The 27,930-nt window shown below is 41.1% G+C and overlaps 3 protein-coding genes across 16 annotated transcripts in view; 2 read left to right on the top strand and 1 right to left on the bottom strand.

The window, feature by feature from the left end:
* ARF4 (ARF GTPase 4) overlaps nucleotides 1-10,559 on the top strand; it is a 22,529-nt gene extending 11,970 nt beyond the window's left edge. Inside the window, exons 4-6 of the mRNA XM_002758503.4 lie at nucleotides 4,244-4,315; nucleotides 6,193-6,318; nucleotides 9,629-10,559. Coding sequence (XP_002758549.1) covers nucleotides 4,244-4,315; nucleotides 6,193-6,318; nucleotides 9,629-9,715 — 285 coding nt within the window. The 3' untranslated portion in view covers nucleotides 9,716-10,559. The remainder of the gene's footprint in view (nucleotides 1-4,243; nucleotides 4,316-6,192; nucleotides 6,319-9,628) is intronic.
* The window catches only part of DNAH12 (dynein axonemal heavy chain 12), a 346,345-nt gene continuing 328,043 nt past the window's right edge, over nucleotides 9,629-27,930 (top strand). For 12 of the 14 annotated variants that reach the window (XM_078351232.1, XM_078351235.1, XM_078351234.1 and 9 more), the window contains exon 1: nucleotides 9,629-27,930. The gene's annotated coding sequence lies outside the window, so the exon portion shown is untranslated. The other 2 variants (XM_078351228.1, XM_078351230.1) reach the window with 2 other exon arrangements.
* On the bottom strand, nucleotides 21,819-27,428 carry PDE12 (phosphodiesterase 12). The gene is made up of 3 exons (XM_002758494.7): nucleotides 26,018-27,428; nucleotides 24,636-24,714; nucleotides 21,819-24,151 (listed from the first exon to the last, which is right to left on the bottom strand). The coding sequence occupies exons 1-3, from the start codon at nucleotides 27,320-27,322 to the stop codon at nucleotides 23,709-23,711; spliced, it is 1,827 nt and encodes a 608-aa protein (XP_002758540.1). The 5' UTR covers nucleotides 27,323-27,428; the 3' UTR covers nucleotides 21,819-23,708.

The following is a 27,930-nucleotide window of genomic DNA, read 5'->3' as shown; positions in this document are numbered from 1 at the left end:
GAGACCATCCTGGTCAACATAGTGAAACCCTGTCTCTACTAAAAATACAAAAAATCAGCTGGGCATGGTGGTGCATGCCCAGCTACTCATGAGTCTGAGGCAGGAGAATTGCCTGAACCCAGGAGGTAGAGGTTGCCGTGAGCCGAGATTGCACCATTGCACTCTGGCCTGGGTAACAAGCGAAACTCTGTCTCAATAAAAAATAAAAATAAAAAAAAGAATCACATGGGGAGCTTTAAAAATCCCAATTTGAATCAGAATCTCAGGGTATATAATCCAGGTATAGTATAGTAGTGTTTCTTAAACTTTAATATGCATATGAATCACCTGGGTATTTATTAAAAATACACATTGATTCCATAGGTCCTAGGTAAGGCCTGCAATTCTGTACTTCTAGCACTTCTTGGGTCGTGCTGATACTACTGGTCTGGTATCTTACAACACAGCACTATTTACATTTTGGGCTGGGTTATTCCTTGTTGTTGGGTATGGGGAGGGCTCTCTATGCATTGTAGAATGTGTAGTAGCATCCTTGTCCCCTACCCACTAGATGCCAATAGCAGCTCCCCCCATCTGGCAGCCAAAAATCTCTCTACACCTGCAAAATATCCCCTGGGAGCAAAATTGCTCCCTGCTGAGAACCACTGTTCTTTAACTAACTCTCTTATATTTGAGGAAACTGAAACTTAGAATGACTTACCCAAGATGGGAGCGTTTGCTCTTACTCTACCTTTGTTTAACTTGGTCCCAAATCTGTTGTTTTTTCTGTCCCCTAAGGAATTTCTTGTCAGTTTTCATTTACTACTTAAGTTGGTAAGGTTTTTTTAAATGTGATATCACTAGCACTTTTTATGTTTAAGACTTGCAATGTCATCTTGTTATCCTACTCTTAAAACATTGCATACAAGTGGGTTATATTGCCACCAGGTGGCAGTGAATACCCTAGGTGAGTGGCTGGGACAACCAGGTTTACATAGTATGTCATGTTAAATAGTGATATGCTTTTTAATTTAAAAATGAGAATGTTTACGGTCATCAATATAGCTGTGACTAGAAAAGATATTTGATACAGAGGCACATGCTTTAAAAAAAGCTTCATCATGGAAAATGTTAAATACAGAATTCTTGGGACCAGAAACCACTGTTTCTGATCTCAGAATTTCGGGGGTTTTGGAATATTTGCATTATACCAGTTGAGCATCCTAAATCCAGAAATCCAAAATCCGATATACTCCAATGAATTTTTATGCTGGAGTTCAGAAAGTTTTGGATTTTGGGGTTTTGGATTAAAGAAACTCTGTATACATATAGAGTCATCTCTAATGTGCTCTACCCTCTAGTCTTTGTTTTTTTTCTGAGATGGAGTCTCGCTCTGTTGCGCAGGCTGGAGTGCAGTGGCGTGATCTTGGCACACTGCAGCCTCTGCCTCCTGGGTTTAAGCAGTTCTCCTGCCTCAGCCTCCCAAGTAGCTGGGACTACAGGCATATGCCACCACACCTGGCTAATTTTGTATTTTTAGTAGAGATGGGGTTTTACCATATTGGCCAGGCTGGTCTCAATCTCCTGACCTCATGTGATCCACCTGCCTAGGCATCTCAAAGTGCTAGGATTACAGATGTGAGCCATCACACCTGGCCAATATATTTTGAAAGAGTTAGATATGAAGTAAAACCTTGCTAATCCTTAATCCTAATAATTCTTGACCCAGGGTAACCCTGGCTTTATCCCTAGATTTGTTTAGAATGCTTTAATTTACTTTGCATTCTTAATTTGAGATTAGACCCAGTTCTGGCCTCTTCAGACCACCTTAGAAATAAAAGTCCAAGTACTATTTCCTAGGGAGTTCATGCTAGCTGGGGAAAGCTTTATGTGTTACTTGATACAATCAAAGCTAAGTTCTTAGCTTGCATTCCCAGCATTCCTGATCAGTTCTTCTAGCTGTAAAATTTAAAAGAAACTAATTATAACTTTAACCATGTTTCTAACTTATACTAACAAACCATGGCACAGTGTTTAATAAATTCCTATTAGGTAATTCCAACTAATTTGCCATTCTAAATAATTAAGCAAATATTTGGCTGTTAAAATAATCTTACAGCAGCTGGGCTTATCTATAGAATCCGAACTTTTCTTCACTCTTAATTCTAGGCTGTTCCAGGAAGAAAATAATTAGGGATTAATTGCTAAAACAGTTCTCCTTCTCAGTAATGTTAGGAGTATTATTTACTATCAGTCCCAAAGTAACTGATATTATTTACGTTTTAAAACAGAATAAAGGCTGGGTGCAGTGGCTCATGCCTGTATTCTCAGCACTTTGGGAAGCTGAAGTGGAAGGATCGCTTGAGCTCAGGAGTTTGAGACTAGCCTGGGGACCCTGTCTTTACATTTAAAAAAATAAAAATAAAAGGTTAGTAATCAAGATAAAATTAGATACCTTTTAGGAGCATTACCTCTTGTAAAGGGTAGGTTTCAGGACTGGGTGCTGTGGCTTATGCCTGAAACTGCAACATTTTGGGAGAACCATGACAGGAGGATCACTTTAGGCCAGTGGTAATTCAAGACCGGCCCAGGCAACAGAATGAAACCCTGTCTCCATAAAAAAAAAATTGCTTGGGCATGGTGGCACACTCCTGTAGTCCCAGCTACTTGAGAGGCTGAGGTGGGAGGACCACCTGAGCGTAGGAGTTGGAGGCTGAAGTGAGCTATGGTTGTGCCACTGTACTCCAGCACGGGGGACAAAAGGAGACCTTGCCTCTTTTTTGAAAAGAAGAAAGATGAAAAAGGTTTGGTTCTAAAAAGGAGTAGCCTTTGAAATAGGGAAAGGAGACAGATTTGCTAAGTAAATGCCTATGATAAGCCAAGCACAATGATAGATCTTTTATACCTCTGTGATTCCATTTAATCTTTAGGAAGTTTATAAAGTTGGTAGTATTTTTATTTAATAGAAGAGGTATATTCAAGGATTAGGTAATATATGTAACAAATGGTGTAAGATTTGAATTTGAGTCTGTTTTCCCACCATAGTATATTGGCTCCTAGAGCATCAAAGTTACTTTTTGTTTTTGAGATGGGGTCTCTACTGCCCAGGCTAGAGTGCAGTGGCACAGTCATGGCTCACTGCAGCCTCAACTTCCTGGGCTCAAGTGATCCTCCCTTCTCAGCTTCCTGAGTAGGTAGGACACCATGCCCTACTAAAAGTTTGTTTTTTTTTTTTTGTAGAGACAGGGCCTTATTGTTGCCCAGGCTGATCTTGAACTTCTGACCTCACATGATCCTCCCACCTCAGCCTCACAATTGGTGAGATTAGAGGTGCCATGCCAGCCAAAAGTTTTTTCAAAGGATGGTATACTGAATGTGATGGGTTTCCAAGTGGTGTAGATGCAGTCTAAAATAAAATTAAAAGTTATGGTTTCCAACAGAGATAAAGGAAATGGACTTGTAATTTGCTAAAACAAAGGAAATTGTCATTTAATGGATATCAAATAAGCATTGGATGCCCCTGGAGAGCCTAGTACTGTGGTAATCCTGAGAGTAAATAGAAAATGATTAGATCCCTTTTAGGGGCATTACCTCTTGTAAAGGGTAGGTTCCAGGACTGGGTGCTGTGGCTTATGCCTGAAACTGCAATATTTTGGGGCTGGATGCAGCGGCTCTTGGGCTCAATTGAACTTCCCACCTCAGCCTCCCAAGTAGCTGGGATTACAGGCATACGCCACCATGCCCAGATAATTTTTGCATTTTTTTTTTTTGGTAGAGACAGGCTTTCGCCATGTCGCCCAGGTTGGTTTCGAACTCATGAACTCAAGTGATCTCAGGCCTGATTGCTTGACTGCCTCGGCCTCCCAGAAGATTACAGGCATGAGCCACCATTGCCTGGCCAAATTCATGATTCTTTAGGCTTCTTGATTTGTTATTTTTCTTTTTGTTCCTACTATGTGGATATTTTGGTACCTGTACTTATGTGTGAAAGTACAGAGGGGAGAGGGGAAAATGGATATGGTTTATACCTAGCGCAGTTGAGAAAAGTAGTTAATTGGTGAAGAATAAGATATTTTTAGATTTGAAATAGCACTGATAAGTTAAAATTACAAATAGTTCTCAAATCAGCTTTCAGCGTTACAGCCTTAATGAGACATTTTCTTCCTAATGTCTAACCATTGATAACATTTTTCTGCCTACGTTTATGTTTCTTATGGAGAGTGTTGTTTAACTCTTAAAATTTACTGAAACAATCTTTCCCCAGGGTCTTATTTTTGTGGTAGATAGCAATGATCGTGAAAGAATTCAGGAAGTAGCAGATGAGCTGCAGAAAATGGTAAGAATATACTTTAAATTCACAATTTCCAAGGTGTGTTTTTCTGGGTGAAACGGTTAGTACATTTTAGCTATGATTAGATTATACAAACAGTTTTTGAAGGGGCTAGAAATAAACTTAAGAAACTATATTATCCACAGGTTCTTAATAATGTACTTCAAAATCTCTTATAGAGCTTTTAAAAAAACTCATGGAAGAGTAGCTACTTCAGTAAGTTGGGAGGAAGGCACAGCAGCTATTTTTAGAATGCCTCATGGGTAATCTTGATGCCTGTGTCTGGCTGAGGATATCAGATTTAGCTCAGTGCCTTGTTTTACAGATATCGAATCTGTATTGCTGAAGCAGTTTTGACCCTAAGATTATTGGTTCAGATGTTTTGTTCCCAGGCTCATCGGTTTCATTTTCTCTATGTTGTTCCAATAATTACTTTAGAAATGTTTTTTAATAGTAACCATTAAAAGATAAGGAATTCCTTCTGAAAGTAGAGACAGTTTGGTTCACAGTGGCATTTTGCAGATTTGCCATATATTGGATTAATGTTTTCATGTGTTCATGTTGTTATTCTGAACAGAGGAAAACTTAGGAGAAAATCCTTGTCATGAGTTTAAACTTGTAGGCATAAAATGTTTACTGAAATGAAATATTTTTTTTCCTTTTGTTTTTTGAGGCATAGTTTTGCTCTGTTGCCCAGGCTGGAGGTGCAGTGGCATGTTCTTGGCTCACTGTAACCTTTGCCTTCAGGGTTCGAGCAATTCTCCTGCATCAGCCTCCCAAGTAGTTGGGATTACAGGCATGTGCCACCATGCCCGGCTAATTTTTTGTATTTTTTTAGTAGAGACGGGCTGACCAGGCTGGTCTTGAACTCCTGACCTCGTGATCCACCCACCTTGTCTTCCCAATGTGTTGGGATTATAAGTGTGAGCTACCATGCCTGAAATGAAATCTTAATTCTCATTCATTACTCCTAAAACTAGAGTGCAGTTTGTAAAGCCATTGTACCAGTATATGTGTAACTAAATCATTGTTGGATTTTTGCCTGAGTCAAATGTCACCAGCTTTCCCTCTTTAAAAAAAAAAAAGCACTTCATTGAGACATACTTGTTGACATACTATAAATATCAACCTTTTAAATTGCAAAGCAGTGGCTTTTGTGTACAGTTGTACAACCGTCACCACAATCTACTACTAGAAAATTTTCATCACCCCGAAAAGAAATCTAGGAACCATTAGCAGTCACTCCCCATTTCCTTCCTCTCCTGCGCTACACTCCCAGCCTCTGACAGCCACTAATTAGTCTCTATATAGTCACCTATTCTGGACATTTCATATAAATGAAAACATACAATGTGTTCTTTTGTGACTGTTTTCACTTAGCATAATTTTTCAGGGTTCATCTATATTGTATCATGCATCAGTACAAGTTCTATTCTTGGTTCCGTTTTTGTATTTTTCATGATACTGCCCAAATAATTGTGGTGTTGTCCCGCTGTTGGTCCAGCTGGCAGGAAAGAAGTCTGAAAAGTACTTCTGCTATGAAGTACCGTAAGACCCTGTCATAAACATTTTATACCCATATGTGTTTCTTGCCCTTTTCAATTCTGACAATGGGTAATCATGAAGGCTGAATGATTTGCTTTCGTGGGGTTTAGGATGATGGACTTGAAAAACAATCTGTCTTACTTGAAGGCATATGATTGTTTGCTCTGGATTTAAAAACTGAGTGGTGTGAGTTATGAGTATCTGAACTTTATGTAGAGAAATTTGGTTAATGTTTAATAATATATATAATGCTGAGTAAAGTATATCTAGGAGGACGGTTTGTTTCAAAAATTGGATGCTGGTTGGTAGTTTTTAATGCCTTACCTTTTTATTTCCAGCTTCTGGTGGATGAGTTGAGAGATGCAGTGCTGCTGCTTTTTGCAAACAAACAGGATTTGCCAAATGCTATGGCCATCAGTGAAATGACAGATAAACTAGGTCTTCAGTCTCTTCGTAACAGAACAGTAAGTATACAGAGGTTAATATTAACCTCTTGACTATTAAGAGTTATTAGGCCAGGCACGGTGGCTCACACCTGTAATCCCAACACTTTGGGAGGCTGAGACGGGCAGGTCACCTGAGGTCAGGAGTTCAAGACCAGCCTGACCAACATGGAGAAACCCCGTCTCTCCTAAAAATACAAAATTAGCTAGGTGTGGTGGCGCATGCTTGTAATCCTAGCTACTTGGGAGGCTGAGGCAGGAGAATCACTTGTACCCAGGAGGTGGAGGTTGTGGTGAGCTGAGATCATGCCATTGCATTCCAGCCTGGGCAACATGAGTGAGACTCCGTCTCAAAGATAAAAAGGATAATTGTGTAAACTAGTATTCAGTTTAAACATTTATTTATTATCTCCTTTCGACAAGTAATGAACACATCATTTGTTTAAAAATACGGTAATAGGCTGGGCGTGGTGGCTCACACCTGTAATCCCAGCACTTTGGGAGGCCAAGGCGGGTGGATCATGAGGTCAAGAGATGGAGACCATCCTGGTCAACGTGGTGAAACCCTGTCTCTACTAAAGATACAAAAAATTAGCTGGGCATGGTGGCACCTGCCTGTAATCCCAGCTACTCAGGAGGCTGAGGCAGGAGAATTGCCTGAACCCAGGAGGTGGAGGTTGCAGTGAGCCGAGATCGCGCCATTGCACTCCAGCCTGGGTAACAAGAGCAAAACTCCATCTCAAAACAAAACAAAAAATGGTAATAAGCTTTAAATATCTTTGATTTTTTGTAAAGATATAGAAAACTCCCGGGTGTGGTGGCTCACGCCTGTAATCCTACCACTTTGGAGGCCAAGATGATGGATCACCTGAGGTCAGGAGTTCAAAACCAGCCTGGCCATCATGGTGAAACCCCATCTTTAAAAAAAAAAAAAAAAGATATAGAAAACTATTGTGGAATTGGTCTAAAGATTATTGATAGTCTTTTTTTAATCTTTTTTTTGAAGGGGGAGGTGGAAGGAATGGAAAGAAGATTATTGATAGTCTTAATTTTAATTTTGTATCTTTTAACCCTACAGCAAACGTTTTGTAATTTGACTTTCATATTAAGGGTCCAGTATTTTTAGCACCTGAAATTTAGCTAATATTGTTTAGTAGTGTTTGTTTGCTTGTTTTAAAAGTGGCAATGGGGGTCTCACTTTGTTGCCAGGCTGGTCTTGAGGTCCTGGACTCAAGCAATCCTCCCACTATCTCAGCCTGCCAAAGCACTGGGACTCCAGCTATGGTGCTCAGCCTTGTTTGCTTGTTATCAGCTTATGGAGGGGACCAGGTACCATGGCTCTCCTGTAATCCCAACACTTTGGGAAGCCAAGGCAGGATGATTGCTTGATGCCAGGAGTTCGAAACCAGCTTGGGCAACAAAGTGAAACCCCATCTCTACAAAAATAAAAATTAGCTGGGTGTGGTGGCATGCGCCTTTAGTCCCAGCTACTTGGGAGGCGGAGGTGGGAGGACTGTTTGAACCCAGAAGTTGGAGGCTGCAGTGATCTGTGATTGTACCCATTGCCCTTCGGCCTTGGTGACAGAAAAAGACTATTTCTTTAGAAAAAAAATTGTACTTCTCTAAAATCGCTTATCATTTGAGATCAGTGATTGAGATAAATTATCATAAACTTAGTGTCATGTACTTTTTATAGTAGTTTTGCATTAACTTATAAACAAGGCAAATACTGTGGCTGTGGTAAAAAATGAAACAACAGAGAACCTATTGCCTGTTTGAGACATCTCAGGCTGATTTAAACAACTTAAACTGGGCTGGGTGTGGTGGTTCACACCTGTAATTCCAGCATTTTGGGAGGCGAAGGCAGGTGGATCACTTGAGACCAGGAGTTCAAGACTAGCCTGGCCAACATGGTGAAACCCTGTCTCTACTCAAAATACAGAAATTAGCTGGGTGTGGTGGTGAATGCGTATGTAATCCCGAGCTACTTGAGAGGCTGAAGACATGAGAATCTCTTGAGCCTACCAGGCAGTGGTTGCAGTGAGCTGAAATCACTCCACTCCAGCCTGAGCCACAGAGTGAGTTCACTGTCTCAAAACAATAAATAAATAAACAACATTAACTGTAAATGATACAAGTTTTCCATACTGTGAAGCTATGAAATTGAGCCTTTTCCCAGCCTCCTAGGTTACTGAGATTTGGTATTCAAATAATTGGTAATATGGTATACTTGTAGTGGCCTTGAAACATTAAACTGGTCAAAAAAATTAATTAAACTATGCCTTAAATGTAAATTGCTTTCTAGGTTTTATTTTCTTTTCTTGATACTTTCACATAGTTACTAGAGATAAGATTCATTACCATCTAAAAAGCAAGAACAGGCTGGGCATTGTGGCTCACGCCTATAATCCCAGCACTTTGGGAGGCAGGCAGATCATGAGGTTCAGGAGTTCAAGCCCAACCTGGCCAACATAGTGAAACCCCATTTGTATTAAAAATACAAAAATTAGCCAGACATGGTGGTGCATGCCTGTAGTCCCAGCTACTCAGGAGGCTAAGGCAGGAGAATCGCTTGAATCCAGGAGGCAGAGGTTGTGGTGACCCAAGATTGTGCCACTGCACTCCAGCCTGGGCAACAAAGTGAGACTCAGTCTCAAAAAAAAAGGAAGAACATTTTAGAATGCATGGGACTAAAGATAGTAGAATTATCCGAAAAGCTTTCCCCTAAAATATTAACAAACTCTACTCTTTCAAAAATTTACCTCTTCTACTTTGGGGTAGTTTATTAGTTACTAATTTCCCCATGATTTCTATTTTCAGATTAAGTGGTAGAATATACTAAAAGGGAACTAAAAACCAGCACCGAAAAAAAGCTGAATGACTGAGGGGGTGGGGAATGTTGTTTAAATATAATGAATAGGTAGAAGTAACTTTATCATTTATTTATTTATTTATTTTATTTTTTGAGATGGAGTCTCATTCTCTCGGCCAGGCTGGAGTGCAGTGGCATGACCTTGGCTCACTGCAGCCTCCAGTATAGGTAGAAGTAGCTTTATGTTTAAAAAATAATTTAATCTAAAAAAGTAGAGACAAAGTCTCACCATGTTGCCCAGGCTGATCTCAAACTCAAGTGATCCTCCCATCTCCACCTCCCAAAGTGCTGAGATTTATAGGTGTGAGCCGCCATGCCCAGCCAGAAGTAGCTTTAAATATGGGAGAGTTCTGTGAGAAGCAAGAGGTTGAGAAGACTCCTAATTTTGGCTAAGAAGGTTGAAACACTGGTTATATATTAACTGTGTTAATCAAGTTTTTTCTTACCTTTTCTTTACAGTGGTATGTTCAAGCCACTTGTGCAACACAAGGAACTGGTCTGTATGAAGGACTTGACTGGCTGTCAAATGAGCTTTCAAAACGTTAAATGAAACTGGATAACTAACCAAGGACATGTTTGATAAAATTGGTCTAGGCTTGTTACAACAAAATTAGTTTGTATCTTGGTTATTAAACAGTATCTGGGACTGGTTTGGGCAGAACTTATTTTGTTGCCAATTATTGTTTACCAAATATAATGTTGCTATTTAGCAATGTTACTGGTTTTAAAAAAATTCTCCTTGGGGAAAAAGTATCCTCTTTTAATTTTACTTCCCATAAGCCTAAATGCCTGGACATAGCTATTGTGAAACCTTTAAATAAATCTGTTTTGAGTGTTTTTTGAGCCCCAGACAAATAATGTTTTAAAGTTATCCCCTTGCTACTTTACTGACACCTTTATCATTCCTGAGACAGTCTGCTAATTTAAAAATGTAGCATTCCATTTGTATTTATTTCTCTCCCTTGCCAAAAAAGATTTTCTAATACTGCTTGTACCAGCCAGGAAAAGATCCAAAACACTATTCAGCTCTCTTGCACTGAGGAAATTTTTTCCCCCTGCATTGACTCCTGGCCTACAGCAGCCAAACTTACCTTGGTGTGGTTTTGATTTGATAGCTAATTAGTTCCGTGCTGGTTGCAAAGAATTGATATTTAGATGGTTTTTAATATTCAGCAGATTGTCTTCCTTTATATCATGTCTTTTTTATGTTGCATGTTGCTTTTGTTATCAGCCTGATTTTTTTGCTCAATATATGATAGTTCTGCTGATGTTTTATTATTGGGCAGACATATCTTCATTAAGGGTTTTTGGAAAACTCGTCAAATTCAATGAATACATTTTCTTCATAACCCATTTGGAATTATTCCTAATAAAATGATAAAATATGTAATTGTGTGTTCTTGAGTTTTTAAGGTGTTTGAAATGTATTTTCTCATATAGCAAACTTTGCTTGCATATTTTGTGTATTGTGAACATTAATACAGATCCCACTGGTACTAGGTTACTAATTGTATAAAGTGGAGATCTGGGTTGTTTTCATGTGTATAATAACATGGGGAGCACTATTAAAAACTTAAGTTTTCTAAAGTCAGATCAAAAGTAAAAGGTAGGCCTGGCACAGTGGCTCACGCCTATTATCTTAGCACTTTGGGAGGCGAGGCAGAAGGATCACTTGAGAGCAGGAGTTTGAGATCAGCCTTGGCAACATAGTGAGACCCTGTCTCTACTTAAAAAGAAACAAACAGCAGGGAAGAGGCATGGTATGTGGAGTAGGGCGGGGAGAGTAAAAGACTATAATAAAACGAACTGCTCAAAAAGCATGTATGCATGTGTGTTTTAGTTAAGGTTAATTACGAAAAATTCAAGTGCTGCTTGTATGGCCAATATAGAGACTAAGTGATGTTACTCTTCTACAAAAAAGTTTCACAGGCACTTTTTTCTTTTTTTAAATGGAGTTTCGCTCTTTCGCTCAGGCTGGAGTGAAGTGGCGTGATTGTGGCTCACTGCAACCTCCACCCCCTGTGTTCAATCGATTCTCCTGCCTCAGACTCCCGAGTAGCTGGGATTACAGGCATGTGCCACCATGCCCAGCTAATTTTTGTATTTTTAGTGGAGGCAGGGTTTCACCATGTTAGCCAGGCTGGTCCCAAACTCTTGACCTCAGGTGATCCCTCCACCTTGGCCTCCCAAAGTGCTAGGATTACAGGCATGAGCCACCATGCCGGACCACACTTTTTAACATGATACATTTTGGAACTTCAACAAAAAGTTGCATTTAACTCATAAAAGTATACCTCATCAACTACATCTATTAAGTTGGTAAGGGCTCAACTTGATAACTGAGTAACTTAGTTTCTGTCTGTATTCTAATGTTGCATTCTTAATGGCTTGTAAAGATTCGGCTAAATTTATGGATTGAAAATTACTTCCAAAATCGAATGCCTACCTGTAAAAAACATAATTTTGAATTGCCAAATAAATAATAATAAACAATGGCCAGGCACAGTGGCTCATACCTATAATCCTAGTACTTTGGGAGGCTAAGGTAGGCAGATTGCCTGAGTTCAGGAGTTCAAGACCAGCCTGGGCAACATAGTGAAACCTCAAATCTACCGAAAATAAAAATTCAGCATGGTGCTGCATGCTTGTGGTCCTAGCTACTTGAGAGGCTGAGGGAAGAGAATCACTAGAACCTGGGAGGCAGAGGTTGCAGTGAGCTGAGATTGCGCCACTGCACTGAGGCCTGGGTGACAGCAAGACTCTGCCCCCGCCCCCCTCAAAAAGAAGAAATACTGGATTAACCAAAAGGAAATTAGAATTAGTTGATGATTAGGGCAAAGTATGTTTGAACTAGTTTGTGTTACTTGTTAGAAATGCTGTTTTCCTAGCCAACTGGATGAATTCTCCCTTCTTGCTTCCCCTAAAGAAGAGGTGTCATTTCTTGTTAGATAAAACTGAGCTATATATAGTTTAATATGTGTGTGTAGTCTTATAGGGTATCAACCAGGAAATATAAAACATAAATGAGGCCGGGTGCGGTGGCTCACGCCTGTAATCCCAGTACTTTGGGAGGCCGATGCTGGCGGATCACGAGGTCAAGGCATGGAGACCATCCTGGCCAACATGGTGAAACCCCATCTCTGCTAAAAAAAAAATAGAAAAATTAACTGGGCATGGTGGTGTGTGCCTGTAGTCCCAGCTACTCCAGAGGCTGAGGCAGGAGATTTGCTTGAACCTGGGAGGCGGAGGTTGCAGTGAGATGACATCACGCCACTGCACTCCAGCCTGGCACCTGGTGACACAAGACTCTGTCTCAAAAAAAAAAAACAAAAACAAAAAACCGTAAGTGAATAAATTCAGTGTTAGGGTTGTAGTTAAATCATTAAATTGCCAAGGTATTTAACCCAGTTATGCAAAGATGTTTTCATGGACTGTAAAGAAGGACTAGAGAATCCATATAATCTTGTGATGTAAGGCAGATCTTTTTGAGATGATCTCACTGTCACCCAGGATGGAGTGCAGTGGCAGAATCTTGGCTCACTGCACCTCCTGGGCTCAAGTGATTCTCCCACCTCAGCCCTGAAAGTAGCTGGTACTACAGGTATGGTACTACAGGCATGAGCCACCACACCCAGTTAATTTTTATATTTTTCTCTTTTTTTTTTTTTTTTTAAGAGATGGGGTCTCACCATGGTGGTTAGGCTGGTCTTGAACTCCTAACTTTGTGATCCACCCGCCTCAGCCTCCCAAAGTGTTGGGATTACAGGCATGAGCCACTGTGCCTAGCCTTAATTTTTTTTTATTTTTGCCATGCCCCAAACCCCAACTTTTATATTTTTTAAAGAAAGTATTAGCAACTTGATACTTGTTTACCCCTAAAAGTTATTTTGTCCGGTAATCCCAGCACTTTGGGAGGCTGAGGCGGGTGGATCACAAGGTCAAGAGATCGAGACCATTCTGATCAAAATGGTGAAACCCGTCTCTACTAAAGATACAAAAAATTAGCTGGGCATGGTGGCGTGTGCCTGTAGTCTCAGCTACTCAGGAGGCTGAGGCAGGAGAATTGCCTGAACCCAGGAGGCAGAGGTTGCAGTGAGCCGAGATCGCACCATTGCACTCCAGCCTGGGTAATAAAAGCGAAACTCCATCTCAAAAAAAGAAAAAAATTATTTTGTCTTCACTCTGTGATATATTTTTTAAGTCCCCCCCCCCCCAAATAGAAGTGGTTAAATGTTTTGGGGAAAAGTATTGAGAGGTAACTCCTAGCCTTTCCCTGTTTTATGCAAATACAAAATCACTGTCACTATCCTTGGTTATTGAAGTACTCTTATGAAATAGTTTATGCTATCAAAATTGAATGCTTACTGTTCACTCAAATGTTAAAACACATGTTGGTCAATGAATAAGAGTTCTCTGTTACTACCCCTGTTGTACAGAGCTGTTGATTATATTGCCAGATTAGAAAGTACTCTGTCAAATAATGTCAGTAGACAAACTAAAGAGAAATTGTGATTCCCTTATAGGCTCACTTGGCAGCATCAGAGTTAAGAATAGTATGATTATCTGTTCTCTGGTCTCCCTGTCCAATAAGCTTATTTTTTTTGTCCATAATATTTCCCATTGTCTTTTGTCTTACTTTAACATAAGCTCCTTTTCTGTGATCTAATATCTTGATACTTTGTTAAGGGTTTCAATTTCCATGGAATTTTCCGCTTAACCTTATATACCCTCCATTGAAATAAAAAAGGCTTGGTGGCTCATGCCTGCAATCCCAGCACTTTGGGAGGCTGAGGTCAGGAGTTTGAGACCAACCTGGTAAATACAGTGAGACCACCATCTCACTGTACTAAAAAAAAAGAAGTGAAATATGTCTTTTGTGGAGAGTATAACTTATTTATTTCAGCATACAGAATTATCTTTCATCTAGTAGTAATTACTTTCAGGTCACTTACTGGGATCAAACTTTTTTTTTTTTTTTTTGAGACAGGGTCTCGCTCTGTTGCCCAGGCTGGAGTGCAGTGGCATGATCACAGCTCACTGAGCCTTAACCTCCCAAGCTCAAGCAATCCTCTTACCTCAGTCTCCTGTGTAGCTGGGATTATAGGCCCACACCATCATGCCTGCCTAATTTTTGTTATTTTTTTATAGAGACATGGGGTTTTGCCATGTTGCTTAGGCTGGTCTTCAACTCCAGTTCAAGCGATTGACCCACCAAGGCATCCCAAAGTGCTGAGATTGCAGGTAGGAGCCAATGTAAATTCTACAGGTAGAATTAGTATGAAAACTAGATTTAATAATAACAATCTGTAAGTTAATTATCTGAGGATCTAATAGGGAACTTTCTTAAATGTGAAATCCTGGTTCTTTGTCATGGATGTTTAAAAGTGACTACTAACTTGTCATTGAAGACAAGTGCTTTTATTTTCTTTTATCTTATTGAGATGGAGTCTCACTCTGTTGCCCAGGCTGGAGTGCAGTGGTGTAATCTTAGCTCACTGCAACCTCTGCCTCTGGGGTTCAAGCAGTTCTGCCTCAGCCTCCCGGGTAGCTGGGCTTACAGACACACACCATGGTATTTTTAGTAGAGACAGGGTTTCACCATATTGGCCAGGCTGGTCTTGAACTCCTGACCTCAGGTGATCCCCACCGCCTCAGCCTCCCAAAGTTTTGGGACCCAGCTGGGACTGCACCCAGCTAAGTGCTTCTCAATGGGGAGAAACGAGAGAAAACAAGTGCTTGTACCTTCCGGTAGCTTGTACTTCTAGGTGTTTCAAGAATGTAAATTTTGGTTACCAGCTTTGGTAGAATTAGTATGAAAACTAGATTTAATAATAACAATCTGTAAGTTAATTATCTGAGGATCTAATAGGGAAAATATATTTCTACTGGTATATACATTGTGACATTGCATTCCTGGGCCACTAATGGAAGGTTATTTGGCTGCTGTTGTTTTTCACTATGTTACTTTTAGAGGACTATCCCTTTATCTTCAATAGTTAAATTCTAATAACATTGTGAGAAATGAATAGCAAAAGTGCTTATCTAGACACAGGCAAAAAATAATTAAGGTAGCTATACTGCTGGAGGCCTGCCACCACGGCTTCATGTGTTAGAGGGTAGTGGAGTTAGGTTCCTTCCTCCTTGTCAGTTATTTTTATATTGTTCAAATAATATGTTTTCAATTTTTTTTTTTTTTTGAGGCAGTCTCGCTGTCACCCAGGCTGGAGTGCAGTGGCACAATCTCAGCTCACTGTAACCTCCTCCAGGGTTTAAGTGATTCTTCTGCCTCAGCCTCCCCAGTAGCTGGAACTACATGCGCACATCACCACACCCAGCTAATTTTTGTATTTTTGGTAGAGACGGGGTTTCACCATATTGGCCACGCTGGTCTCCCAACTCCTGACCCTGTGATCCACCCACCTCGGCCTCCCAAAGTGCTGGGATTACAAGCGTTGAGCCACCTCAATTGGTCAATTTTTATTTTTTGAGATGGAGTCTTGCTCTGTCGCCTGCAAATCCTGGCTCACTGCAACCTCTGCCTCCTGGGTTCAAGAGATTCTCCTGCCTCAGTCTCCAGAGTAGCTATGACTGCAAGAGTGCACCACCATGCCTGACTAATAATTTTTTTTTGTATTTTTAGTAGAGACAAGGTTTCACCATGTTGGCTAGGCTGGTTTCAAACTCCTGACAAGTGATCAGGCCTGCCTTGGCCTCCCACAGTGCTGGGATTACAGGCATGAGCCACCCCGCTCAGCCACATTTTCAATTTTATTGGGCATGTTAAGTACTTGGTGTTGGACAGCTTATCCCTGCTTTCTGGGAACTCACCTGATTTTGGTTACAGTGTTTCTTTTTTTTTTTAGGCTGGGAACTAAAGGGATGTCTGAAGCACAGACTAAGAAAGATTTGCCTCTTGCACGGCCCTGAAAAGGCAAGAGATGATGGATTATTATTATCATTATATGTATTTTTAAGGAGGGGTGGCTAAACAACCAGTAACACTTTTAAATGGGCAAGTATTTCAAAAGACATTTTTCCAGAGATATATAGATGGCCAATGAGCACATAAAAAGACGCTTAACATCATTTACCATCATGGAAATGCAAATCAAAACCACAATGAAATGCCACTTAACACTAGGATGCCTATAGGCAAAAAAAGATAATAAAATGTTGATGAGGATGGAAGGAAATTGGAACCCTCATATTGCTGGTGCAAATGCAAAATAATGCAACTGCTTTCCATAACAGTCTAGCAGTTCCTCAAAAGGCTATCATACGACCCAACAATTCCACTCCTTGTATGTGCCCAAGAGAAACAAAAACACATATTCACTCAAAAACTTGTATACAAATGTTTATAGCAGTATTATTAATAGAAGCCAGGAAGTGGAAGCAATCCAAATGTCTGTCATCTAATGAATGGACAGATGTGGTATGTTCATAAGATGGAACATTCATTATAAAAACAAACTCCTGATACATGCTACAACAGGAAGAACCTAAAAAACATCTTAAGTGAAAGAGGCCAGTCACAAAAGACTACATAAACCGTATGATTCCATTTATATGAAATGTCCAGAATAGGCAAATTCAGACAGGTTAAGTTGTTGCTAGGAGCTAGGGGAAATAGGGAGTGACTGTCAAGTGAATATGCAGCTTCTTTTGGGGACCAGTCCCTGTCAACTGTGTTGATATGCAGTGATGAAAAGCTCTTATGGAGAATGGGATTATGTGATGTGAGCCACTGTGTGGGCCTGATTCCATTATTTATAATATAATTATTAAAAATTCTACAGCTTGGATAGAAATATCCTTTCTTGGCCGGGCGCGGTGGCTCAAGCCTGTAATCCCAGCACTTTGGGAGGCTGAGGCAGGTGGATCACGAGGTCAAGAGATCGAAACCATCCTGGTCAACATGGTGAAACCCCGTCTCTACTAAAAATACAAAAATTAGCTGGGCATGGTGGCGCGTACCTGTAATCCCAGCTACTCAGGAGGCTGAGGTAGGAGAATTGCCTGAACCCAGGAGGCAGAGGTTGCGGTGAGCCTAGATCGCACCATTGCACTCCAGCCTGTGTAACAAGAGTGAAACTCCGTCTCAAAAAAGAAAGAAATATCCTTTCTTGGTTTAAGATACCCAAAACACTATACCTAACCCAGCCTTTCTGAGGAAGGCCACTATTATTTCTAACTGATTTTATCTCTGGATGTACCATTTCTCCAAACTTCCACAGGGGATATAAGGATTATATGCAATAAATTCTTTTAAAAGTGTGTATATCACATTTTAGAATAACTGAGCGAGTACAGTTGGAATGTGCATAACGCAAATGATGAATGATTGATGTGATGGGTACTCAATTTATTGAAAAGTATGTACCACACAGATATATATGCCTACTATGTACCCATAAAATGTTTTTTAAAATTGCTAAATATGTTCTTTCCTGGAGAAAAAACTTGTTTAAATTTTTTTTTTTAATAAAGGGCTGTGTGTGGTGGCTCACACCTATAATCCCAGTACTTTGGGAGGCTGAAGTGGGAGAGTCATTTGAGCTCAGGAGTTTAAGACCCAGCCTGGGCGACATAGTGAGACGTCATCTCTACAAAAAATTTTAAAAATTAGCCAGACTTGGTGGCATGCACCTGTAGTCAGAGCTATTCAGGAGACTGAGGTAGAAGAATCGCTTAAGCCCTGTAGTTTGAGACTTCAGTGAGCTATGATCATGCCACTGCACACTCCAGCCTGGGCAACAGCAAGACCCTGTCTTATTATTTAAATAAAAAAAAATTTTGTGCTAACTGGGTGGGGTAGCTTCACGTCTGGAATACCAGCACTTAGGGAGGCCAAGGGGGGTGGATTGCTTGAACTCAGAAGTTCAAGACCAGCCTGGGCAACGTGGTGAAACCATTTTTTTTGTCTACAAAATATACAAAAATTAGCCAGGTGTGGTGGTGTGTACCTGTAGTCCCAGCTATTTGGGGAGGCTGTGGTGGGAGGATTGCATAAGTCCAGGAGGTAGAGGTTGCAGTGAACTTTGATGGCACCACTGCCTTCCAGCGTGGGTGACAAAGCCAGACCCTGTCTCAAAAAAGAAGACTGTTTATGTTATCCAGTATAAGAAAGCCAACTAAGGCCAGGCATGGTGGCTCATGCCTGTAATCCCAGCACTTTGTGGGGCTGAGGTGGGTGAATCACCTGAGGTTGGGAGTTGGAGACCAGTCTGACCAACATGGAGAAACCATGTCTCTACTAAAAATACAAAATTAGCCTGGTATGGTGGCGCATGCCTGTAATCCCAGCTACTTGGGAGGCTGAGGCAGGAGAATTGCTTGAACTTGGGAGGTGGAGGTTGCAGTGAGCTGAGATCAACCCATTGTACTCCAGCCAGAGCAACAAGAGTGAAACTCTGTCTCAAAAAAAAAAAAGAGAAAGCCAACTAAATAAAACCTATCCAGTTCCCCTACTGAACCATCTTCAACATATAAGGAACACAAATGGTATGAAACTAGCAAAAATGCAACCTAGGAATACTTCAATACACTTAAAAAAAAGGTACATCAAAAAAAAAAAAAAGAACCAAAAAAAAGCTACATCAACACTTCATGATAACATCATTAAGGTGAATTACTGGGCAAAATGGTCTGTGTTATATAAATGCTTTGACATACAATCAGTACATAAATTGGACAGAAGATAGAGATGAATAATTCAGTTTTCTATGAAATTTTGCAAGGAAATTTTAAATTAGAGTCTAACACTGGCAATATGAACATGGAATTTTGGCAACCCAGAGTTTGCTAGCATAGCAGATAGCTGAAGAGATTTAGTATGTTTAAGATTATTTTACCACATATATAAAATTAAAATTTAGGCCAGGTATGGTGACTTATGCCCGTAATCCCAGCACTTTGAGAGGCTAAGGCGGGCAGATCACCTGAGGTTAGGAGTTCAAGATGAGCCTGGCCATATGGTGAAACCCTATTTCTACTAAAAATACAAACATTAGCTGGGCGTGGTGGTGCACATCCATAATCCCAGCCACTAAGGAGGCTGAGGCAGGAGAATCGCTTGAGCCCGGGTGGCGGAGGTTGCAGTGAGCCGAGATCGTGCCACTGCACTCTAGCTTGGGTGACAGAGAAAAAAAAAATTAAAATTTAGCATGTCTTAAATATGATTCAGTACACTGTGAAGATGGCCAATTTGCAAAATAATTTCCCGTTACTTTTATAATTTTGAATGTCATATTAGCTCAATTTTAAAAAAATGTATTTTAAAATCTTATCTTGAATTTAGAGCTTTCTTTTTAAAATATATTTTTAATAAGTAGAGTTTGGTCTTCTTTTTTTTTTTTTGAAAGACGGGGTCTCACCATGTTGGTCAGGCTGGTCTTGAACTCCCGACCTCAGGTGATCTGCCCGCCTTGGCCTCCAAAGTGCTTGGATTACAGGCGTGAGCTACCATGCCCAGCTGGTCTTTTTTTTTAAGCAGCATAACTTGGTTATATTCAGCCACTGTCATTTCAGTTTCTCAGAAATTAGTATTTCTTATTCTTGCTATCTGCAAATGCATACCTAAATCAAGATTTAAAAGCAGTACAAACTAGACTGTTTCACATTGTGACTGTACTGAATGCAACTGGCTTATACACTTGAGAATGTTAATCTCATGTGAATCGTATGAATTTTATCTCAAGAAAAAATGATTTGGTAATATATCAGCAAGCAATACTGTATGGTTATTCTGAAGTTAATGCTACGAAAAAAAAATCATCAAATTAACACAGCTCTAGTATTTTCAACATTTAAAAAAGTACTTTCTCATAAAGCGGGAGCACAGAACTTATATATTACCCATGTCAGTTAAAGCTGTTAAAAATTGTCCTCTCTACCCCCAACAAAATGAAATCTAGAGTGGTTTTCTGGAGACAGGGTCTTGCTCTGTCACCCAAGCTGGAGTGCAGATCACACCTTGATCTCTTGGGCTCAAGTGATCCTCTCTGGCTTCCACCTCCTGAGTAGCTGGGACTACAGGCATGCACTACCATGCCTGGCTAATTTTATTTTTTGCAGAGATGGGGTCTCACAGTGTTGCCAAGCCTGGTCTTGAACTCCTCAGCTCAAGTGATCTTCCTGCCTTAGCCTCCCCAAATGTTGGGATTACAGTTGTGAGCCACTGTGCCTAGTCCTCTAGATAGTGTTGCCTTCCTGTACTATATTGAGCAATTATTTTATTATTATTATTTTGAGAAAGAGTTTCGCTCTTGTTGTCCAGGCTGGAGCGCAGTGGTGATCTTGGCTCACTAACCTCCCCCTCCTAGGTTTGTGATTCTCCTGCCTCAGCTTCCAAAGTAGATGAGATTACAGGCGCCTGCCACCACCTCTTGCTAATTTTTCTACATTTAGTAGAGATGGGTTTTCACCTTGTTGACCAAGCTGGTCTTGAACTCCTGACCTCAGGTGATCCACCCACCTTGGCCTCTCAAAGTGCTGGGATTATAGGTGTGAGCCACTGTGCCGGCCAATTATTAAAATGCTCGAAACATGGAAATATTTGTGTTTAGAAAATTAGTTTTCAGGCTGGGCGTGGTGGCTCATGCCTGTAATCCCAGCACTTTGGGAGGCCGAAGCGGGCGGATCACAAGAGATTGAGCATCTTGGCCAACATGGAGAAACCCTGTCTCTACTAAAAATTCAAAAAAATTAGCCAGGCATGGCATGCACCTGTAGTCCCAGCTACTAGGGAGGCTGAGGCAGGAGAATTGTTTGCACCCAGGAGGCAGAGGTTGTAGTGAACCAAGATCATACCACTGCACTCCAGCCTGGCAACAGAGCAAGACTCCATCTCAAAAAAAAATTTAGAATATTAATTCCTATAGCAAGAACTTGTAACATTATAAAATGTGGTTTACCAAAGAAACTCACTAAATTTTCCATGTTTTCTTTAAATTTACTAAAAAATCCAAATGTAATAAAAAAATGCAATCACACGGGTTGCTTTAAACAGACATTTCTGGGTGCCTACGGGCAGTAGGAGGAGACTCAAAGTTCCAGCTCCTCGGGTGAGGTGACCCTATTAAAAAATAATAAAATAAAAAAGAAACAGACATTTCTGAATAACAATGCATTCTACCTCATGAGTACAAAGAAACTGTATGCTATTTATGCATTCTTAGTGTTTGATACCTTTGGACTCCAGTCATTCTAAAATACCTGTATACTGGAGATTTGATCAGATTATATGATACTTCACAATAACATTCCATGTCCTAATAATCTGAAATGCCTGTATACAATCTGAGTATACTGTTTAGTCAGAGAAGGATAAGAACATGGAATGTCTGTAAAGTGCTGAGTTTTTCTGACTAGACTTTAATCTAGCTAGTTTTAATGTGGAACCTGTATGTTTTTTCATGGGCACATTTGAATTTTTTCTTTCAAAATGTTTCTCAACTTTTCACAGTGACACTGTTTTCTCCCAATTTAGTCTAAAGGTCCTGTCAACATCTTTGTTTGAAAGGAGACCAAAAACACATTTTAAAAATGAAAGAAAATACGAGACTCAGGTTTTGGTTTTAATCTATTATTTACATATTTGTAAACTGCTGTTAAAATGCTCTCAAAAATGGTATTCAGGAAGGCACAATTTGGTAGCATCAATTTTTTATTTATACTTTTTTTCTAAACAAGATCCCAAGAAACTTCCCCTTTGATTTTTCCCTTGATCAAGTGCAGATAAAACCCTTTCATTCTCAAACTTACAAAAAGTTAACAATACATTTGATAGTGAGCAGAATAAGTACAGACGTTAACAAAAGAGGAAAGTTTTTATGATACTGGTTCAGAGATTAAAGAATTTGAAACAAGGGCTTTCATGACTGGGGAAAACCAAAGCTTTTCCTGAAGGGGGTGGGCTTTTAATACCCGAGCTATTAATTAAATGCAGAAATGAGATAACATAGTTACCCTGAACATCAAAAAAGCAACAGCTAAAGTATTATAAATAATGTATTTGACAACTTAATTAGTATAGCTCCGTTAACACTCTAGGCTAGACACTAATCATCATAGCCATTTGTAATTTCTAATTTTAAAAAGTTTGGCTTCACATATAAATTTTCTTTTACTATATATTACATATATACACACTGTTGTCTGTAACTCAAACTATAATGCTTGTCTATAAAAAGAATAGTATTTTTTTATTTCAGAGATGCTTAAAAGTCCCACTACTCACCCTTTTTCCTATTTATAAAAACCAACAATTTTGAAATTACTTCCAGCATAGAAATGCTCAATGATTCATCCAAAATTTCAAGTCTGTATCAGTAGGTAGTTTCTTATAATGTATTGTGCTGTACTCTTTAATATCATATGGTCAAATATCCTGTTCATTTGTGAACATTTTTCATGGGCAAGAGTAATTAAAGACAATGAGATCAAGTTGAGTATGTTGCTACTCACTTTGCAACTAAATTGTGCTTGCATCCTAAAAATTAAAATGAGCTGCAGTAAGAATTAGAATATAAATTGTGTTCATTTGTACCATACACTAAAAACTAAAATCCTAAAAATAGGAATGAAAATACTTTACTTGTTCATTGAAAAATGAAAGATGAGAAGCAATAACAATTGGTAACGATTTCTTTTTATCTTTGTTAAAGCTCTAAAATTGTAGTAAATCGCTAACTAAATTGAGGTAGAGGTAGACCCTAATGTTACACCTTCCATGTTTCAGGTCTCTCATCTTAGGTCTCTAACGTCACCTATAACTTAGTCTCTCACCTTCACTTATATACGTTTTCCCTCTTAGTACATAAACATGATTCAATTTGGAATGTGTTGTTATGAAAGAAAAATTAAGATCATTCAAATGGTACTTTAAAAATTCTGAAGTACTAGCTAAAAAAATTTACTTATTAAAACATGTACACAAGGGCCAGGCATGGTGGCTCACGACTGTAACCCTAGCACTTTGGGAAGCTGAGGCGGGAGGATCATGTGAGGTCAGGAGTTCAAGACCAGCCTGTCCAACGTGGTGAGACCCCGTTTCCACTAAAAATACAAAAATTACCTGGACATGTTGGTGAGTGCCTGTGAGGTTGAGGCAGGAGAATCACCTGAACCTGGGGTGGGGGGGTGGGGGAGCGGAGGTTGCAGTGAGCTGAGATCGTGCCATTGAACTCCAGCCTGGGCAACAAGAACAAAACTCCATCTCAAAAACAAAAAAAATGTACACAATAATTGAATCTTCCTTTTTTTTCTGAGAGCCTCAAGTTGAAGAAAAATAATTCAATTTTCTATTTTGCTAGTCATAAATATATCTGTTTCTCCTCCAAATGTAGAGAAAAAAAAGGAAAGAAGATTTGTGATGCAAACATTAACAGTTTCATAACAAAGACATCTGGAACTTAACTAGGAGTATTGAACATTTACCATTCCTCTTCAAAGGTTACATATAAACTTTGATTCATATTACATTTTTTTGCTAAAGTAACTACTTCCTCTTTAGACTTCAGTTCCATTAAACACACATCTATTTCCATTTTAAATCACATACAAGTGCTATGTGATCAGAGGGATGGGAAACACTAGGTAAGGCCTGGTGGGTGGTAACTTCTTCATGACTAGGTAATGGAATCACCTGTTCAACTTCTAAAGCATTTAAGTCAATGAAAATGTAATCTAGACATCCATGAAAGCCACCAACATAATTTGTGTAAGCAGGTTCACCACAAGCACTTTTCAGCTTGAAGAAATGCGTAAGAGACATGTTGCATCTTTCCTCCTCCCCATTGGAAGCCCAGTCTTCATGATCCTCTGGAATGTTGCCATTGATGACAAAATGATACATTCCTGTTGATGGTGTACTATTAAAGTCCCCACAAAATATAACTGGTATGCCAGGATACAGATCACATGAAACATGTCTAATGTGAGCCAAGGCTACTGCCATTTGAATGAGGCGAATATACCCACCTATGAACATAAAAAACATTAATGTAAGCATTTTTAAAAAGTCATTTAAGTTAAAAAAGAAAAAACTACACAAATTACAGTCTCTCGGTGACATTGAAGATATATATAGCCGGGCATGGTGGCTCACGCCTGTAATCCCAGCCCTTTGGGAGGCCGAGCCGGGTGGATCACGAGGTCAAGGGATCGAGACCATCCTGGTCAACATGGTGAAACCCTGTCTCTACTAAAAATATAAAATATTAGCTGGGCATGGTGGCGTGTGCCTATAATCCCAGCTACTCAGGAGGCTGAGGCAGGAGAATTGTCTGAACCTAGGAGGCAGAGGTTGCGGTGAGCCAAGATCGCGCCATTGCACTCCAGCCTAGGTAACAAGAGTGAAACTCCGTCTCAAAAAAAAAAAAAAAAAAAAAGAATATATGTGTAAAATAGCTTTAAACAATCTTAAGCCACATTTAAGTCACTTGTGAGACTAAGTAAAACCTACCTTTAGGATGCCAGTAAAGATGGGTATTAGCAACACATATCCTTTTAGAAGAGTCCTTTGTAGACTGAAGAACTGAAACCTAAAATAAACAAAAAGTGCCAAGAATTCGGCTGGCATCTGCAAATCTCCCAAATGTTTTTGTGTCTAAGACTATATGATGAACTAACATTTTATTCCATCTCCTTCTCTTGATGAACTAGGACTGCAATCATGAAATCCGATTTGTTATTTAAGTTTCAGGATCTACATGAGTAGGAGTCCGTGTAACATGTTTTAATAGCAATCCAATATATAAAGCTAGTATGTAAACAATACATTTTACATGACAACACTTTGACTGGAGAGAAGTGTTTTCAAGCGTAAGTGCAGGTTCAAGTCAGGCAGACCTGGGTTTGAATACTCACTTTACCGTGTATAGCAATGGGACCTGCAGAAAGACACTTTTCTAGCCACTTTCGAACTCGTAATCACTGACAATACCATCTACATGGACTGTTGTGTGGAGACAATTAAACGATCTTACACCGGTGCACGAAGCCCCTCAGGTGCTCAAAAAAATGGTAGATGCTCTTCTTACCATGAACAAAATTAATTACTTAAAAACTTTAACGCACGAATGACATCTATAAAATGGGAACAGGGGAATTACTGTGAAGATTCAATAAGCCTATGATTTAAAAAAACAACTGGTTTATACTTACGGAGCATTTCAAAACACACCAAGCTCTTAAATTTTAAGTAATTTGGGCCGGGAGCTGTGGTTCATGCCTGTAATCCCAGAACTTTGGGAGGCCGAGGCGGGTGAATGACGAGGTCAGGCGTTTGAGACCAGCCTGGCCAACATAGTGAAATCCCGTCTCTACTAAAAATACAAAATATTAGCCAGGCGTGGTGGCGGGCACCTGTATCCCAGCTACTTGGGAGGCTGAGGCAGGAGAATCGCTTGAATCTGGGAGGCGAAGTTTGCGGTGAGTGGTGATCGCGCCCAGGCACTCCAGCCCAGGTAACAGTGTGAGACTCCGTCTCAAAAAAAAAAAGTACTTTAAAATGTGCCAGAACAGTGCTCTGCAAGCAGTAAAAAACATTAGCTACTATAGTTCTTGCATTTAGCATGTGTCCCTCTCGCTAGATTGTAAGCACTGTAAAAGTCCCTGCTTGTCTTGTTCAAGGCAACCTGCAGTGTGGCAGGCACACCAGAGGTGTTAAAAAAATATCTGCTGAATGAATTAAGAGTAAACTTTGCGTTGAAGATACAAGCGCAAACACACCTTTCAACAATACCTGGATACTTTCATCGCAATTTTAACCCCCACCTCACCGCTTGCCTTTTAGGCCCCTAAAAGTGGGACAGTAATGTGAAGAGATGGGCGGAGTTACTTTACCTGAAGAACAGAAGATCTCTGGAGCACCTTCTCCTGTGCTGATGGGTACAAAACTAGTTTCTCCAGCAGTTCTTTGTGAAGTGGGTCGGACTCAAGGGCTTCGTGGAACGAAATGTCATGCTGGCTAAGAAGGCTGAACTTAGACTTTCGGTAGAAAGTGGCCAGGCCTTCGTGCTGCTTGATTCGAAACACCCCCTCTAGCCCGAAGGCGTCTAAGGCGGGTACCAAGCTGTCAGAAAACACTGCGCGGTCAACCTCCTGCAAACAGATGACATCGGCGTTGTAGCCGGTGAGTTCCTTCTGGATAAGGTTCTGGCGGTAGTCGAGCTCCAGGGCGTAGGGGGCACAGTATGGGTACAGGACCGTTCGCGAGAAATCAGTCTGCGCGTACGTGTCTGCCAGGATGTTGTAAGAGACAGTGCGGATAAAAGCGTCCTCCGTCACCTTCTTCGTGTAGAGATGCCGGTGGTCAAAAGTGCAGGTGCCAGGCCCAGCCTCTACCCGACACACACTTTCCAACTCCCGGCTCGGCCCAAAGCGCTGCCCATCGCCTGGGGTGCAATGAAGCTTGAGCCTTAGCCCGATGTCGGCATTGGACGGGGTGTAGACGCGCTCCTCCACGTCAGTCTCGGTCCAAGAAGAAGGAAAGGAGGGAGACAATGGCGAGGGGACACTGACCTCAGGCTCCGCCGCTCCGGGCTTGGCTTCCTTGTACCAGCGGAAGAGGGAGCCGACGGGATCTCCAAATTCGAGGCTGAGTTTGGGGCACACAGGGAACCCGGCCATGATGTAGCGCGGCAACTGCAGTTCGGTGAAGGCGGGCGGGTTGCGCTCCACCTTGTACTTAACATCGCCGATCTGCAGCACCGCGCCGTCTTGCCAGGCGTCCACGTTGAGCACGTCCTCAGCCACTGCCTCCTCCCGGTAATACAGCTTCACCACGGGCTCGCAGGCCACCGCCGTCTCAGACCCCGGCCCTGAACAGGACGCACCGCCGCTCACATTCGGCCTGCTTTTCCTGCTCTTCTTGGCGGCGGCCGCCTTAGCGTGACCCTTTAGGGCATTGGTAGCGATGCGGCTGAGGACTCGACCCAGCGGCTCGCTCTGGTCGCGCTGCATGTTCTTGTGGCTGCCATCAGCCAAAGCGAATGACAGGCTCAGCTTAGGTTCCGAGGGTACACAGCGCACTACAGCTCGTTCCATCGCTCCCGCTGCCTTCTCGCTCTCCGCTTCAGCTCGGCTCAGCTGCTCCACCGCCGTCCGGATCCTCCGAAGCGCGGCGCGAACGCCTGGGAGCCTCCACATGAACCTGGTGGCCTAGCGGTCGACCAGACCGGCGGCCGATCAGCGGCCTACTGTCAGGTGGAGCTGAGGAGCCGAGACCGCCGGCTTTGACTCATTCAGACCTCACGACTTCCGGCTAGCGGAGAGAGGGAATGAAGTGCTTCCGCCTCGCACTTTCGCCAGACGCTTGGGCACTCACGTCTCTAATTCTCTGATGATTAATTTTTATCTACAAGATAGGTCAGAATTATAGGGAAGTGAAGAAAACATAAAGGTGTCAGAGGAAAATACTAGATTCGATGATTGTCGAAAGTGCACGCTGCAGACGGGAGGTAGCCTGCGCTCCAAGCCGGAAGTCTATGGGGCAGTGTCACGTGTTCCGCTTCGTTGGAGGACGTGGACGTCTGTCCTGGAATCTTGGCTGGTGAACGAACTCTCCTACCTGTGGTCCGGGCTGGACTGCACTAGGACATGGAGACCTCCACCTGGATTGCGAGCTTTACTCGCGGTGTGGAAGGTGTTGCCCATTTCATTTCCACAACATAGCCCACCCTAATCGCTCTTTTCGGTGGCGTGGTGGGTACATCCCAGGCTGAGCCAGCACCTACGCACTGAGCAGAGACTTTGTG

Source organism: Callithrix jacchus, chromosome 15 (assembly GCF_049354715.1).
Source record: "Callithrix jacchus isolate 240 chromosome 15, calJac240_pri, whole genome shotgun sequence".
Taxonomy (NCBI): Eukaryota; Metazoa; Chordata; class Mammalia; order Primates; family Cebidae; genus Callithrix; species Callithrix jacchus.
This window is presented reverse-complemented; position numbering and strand designations above follow the sequence as displayed.

Excerpts from the sequence above, each read along its gene's own strand:
- PDE12 (XM_002758494.7), bottom strand. The coding sequence starts at position 27,322 with ATGTGGAGGCTCCCAGGCGTTCGCGCCGCGCTTCGGAGGATCCGGACG. Across the intron at positions 24,715-26,017 it reads AGAGATCTTCTGTTCTTCAG|GTTTCAGTTCTTCAGTCTAC; the intron begins GTAAAGTAACTC and ends TGTTTATTTTAG. Across the intron at positions 24,152-24,635 it reads TCTTTACTGGCATCCTAAAG|GTGGGTATATTCGCCTCATT; the intron begins GTAGGTTTTACT and ends TTATGTTCATAG.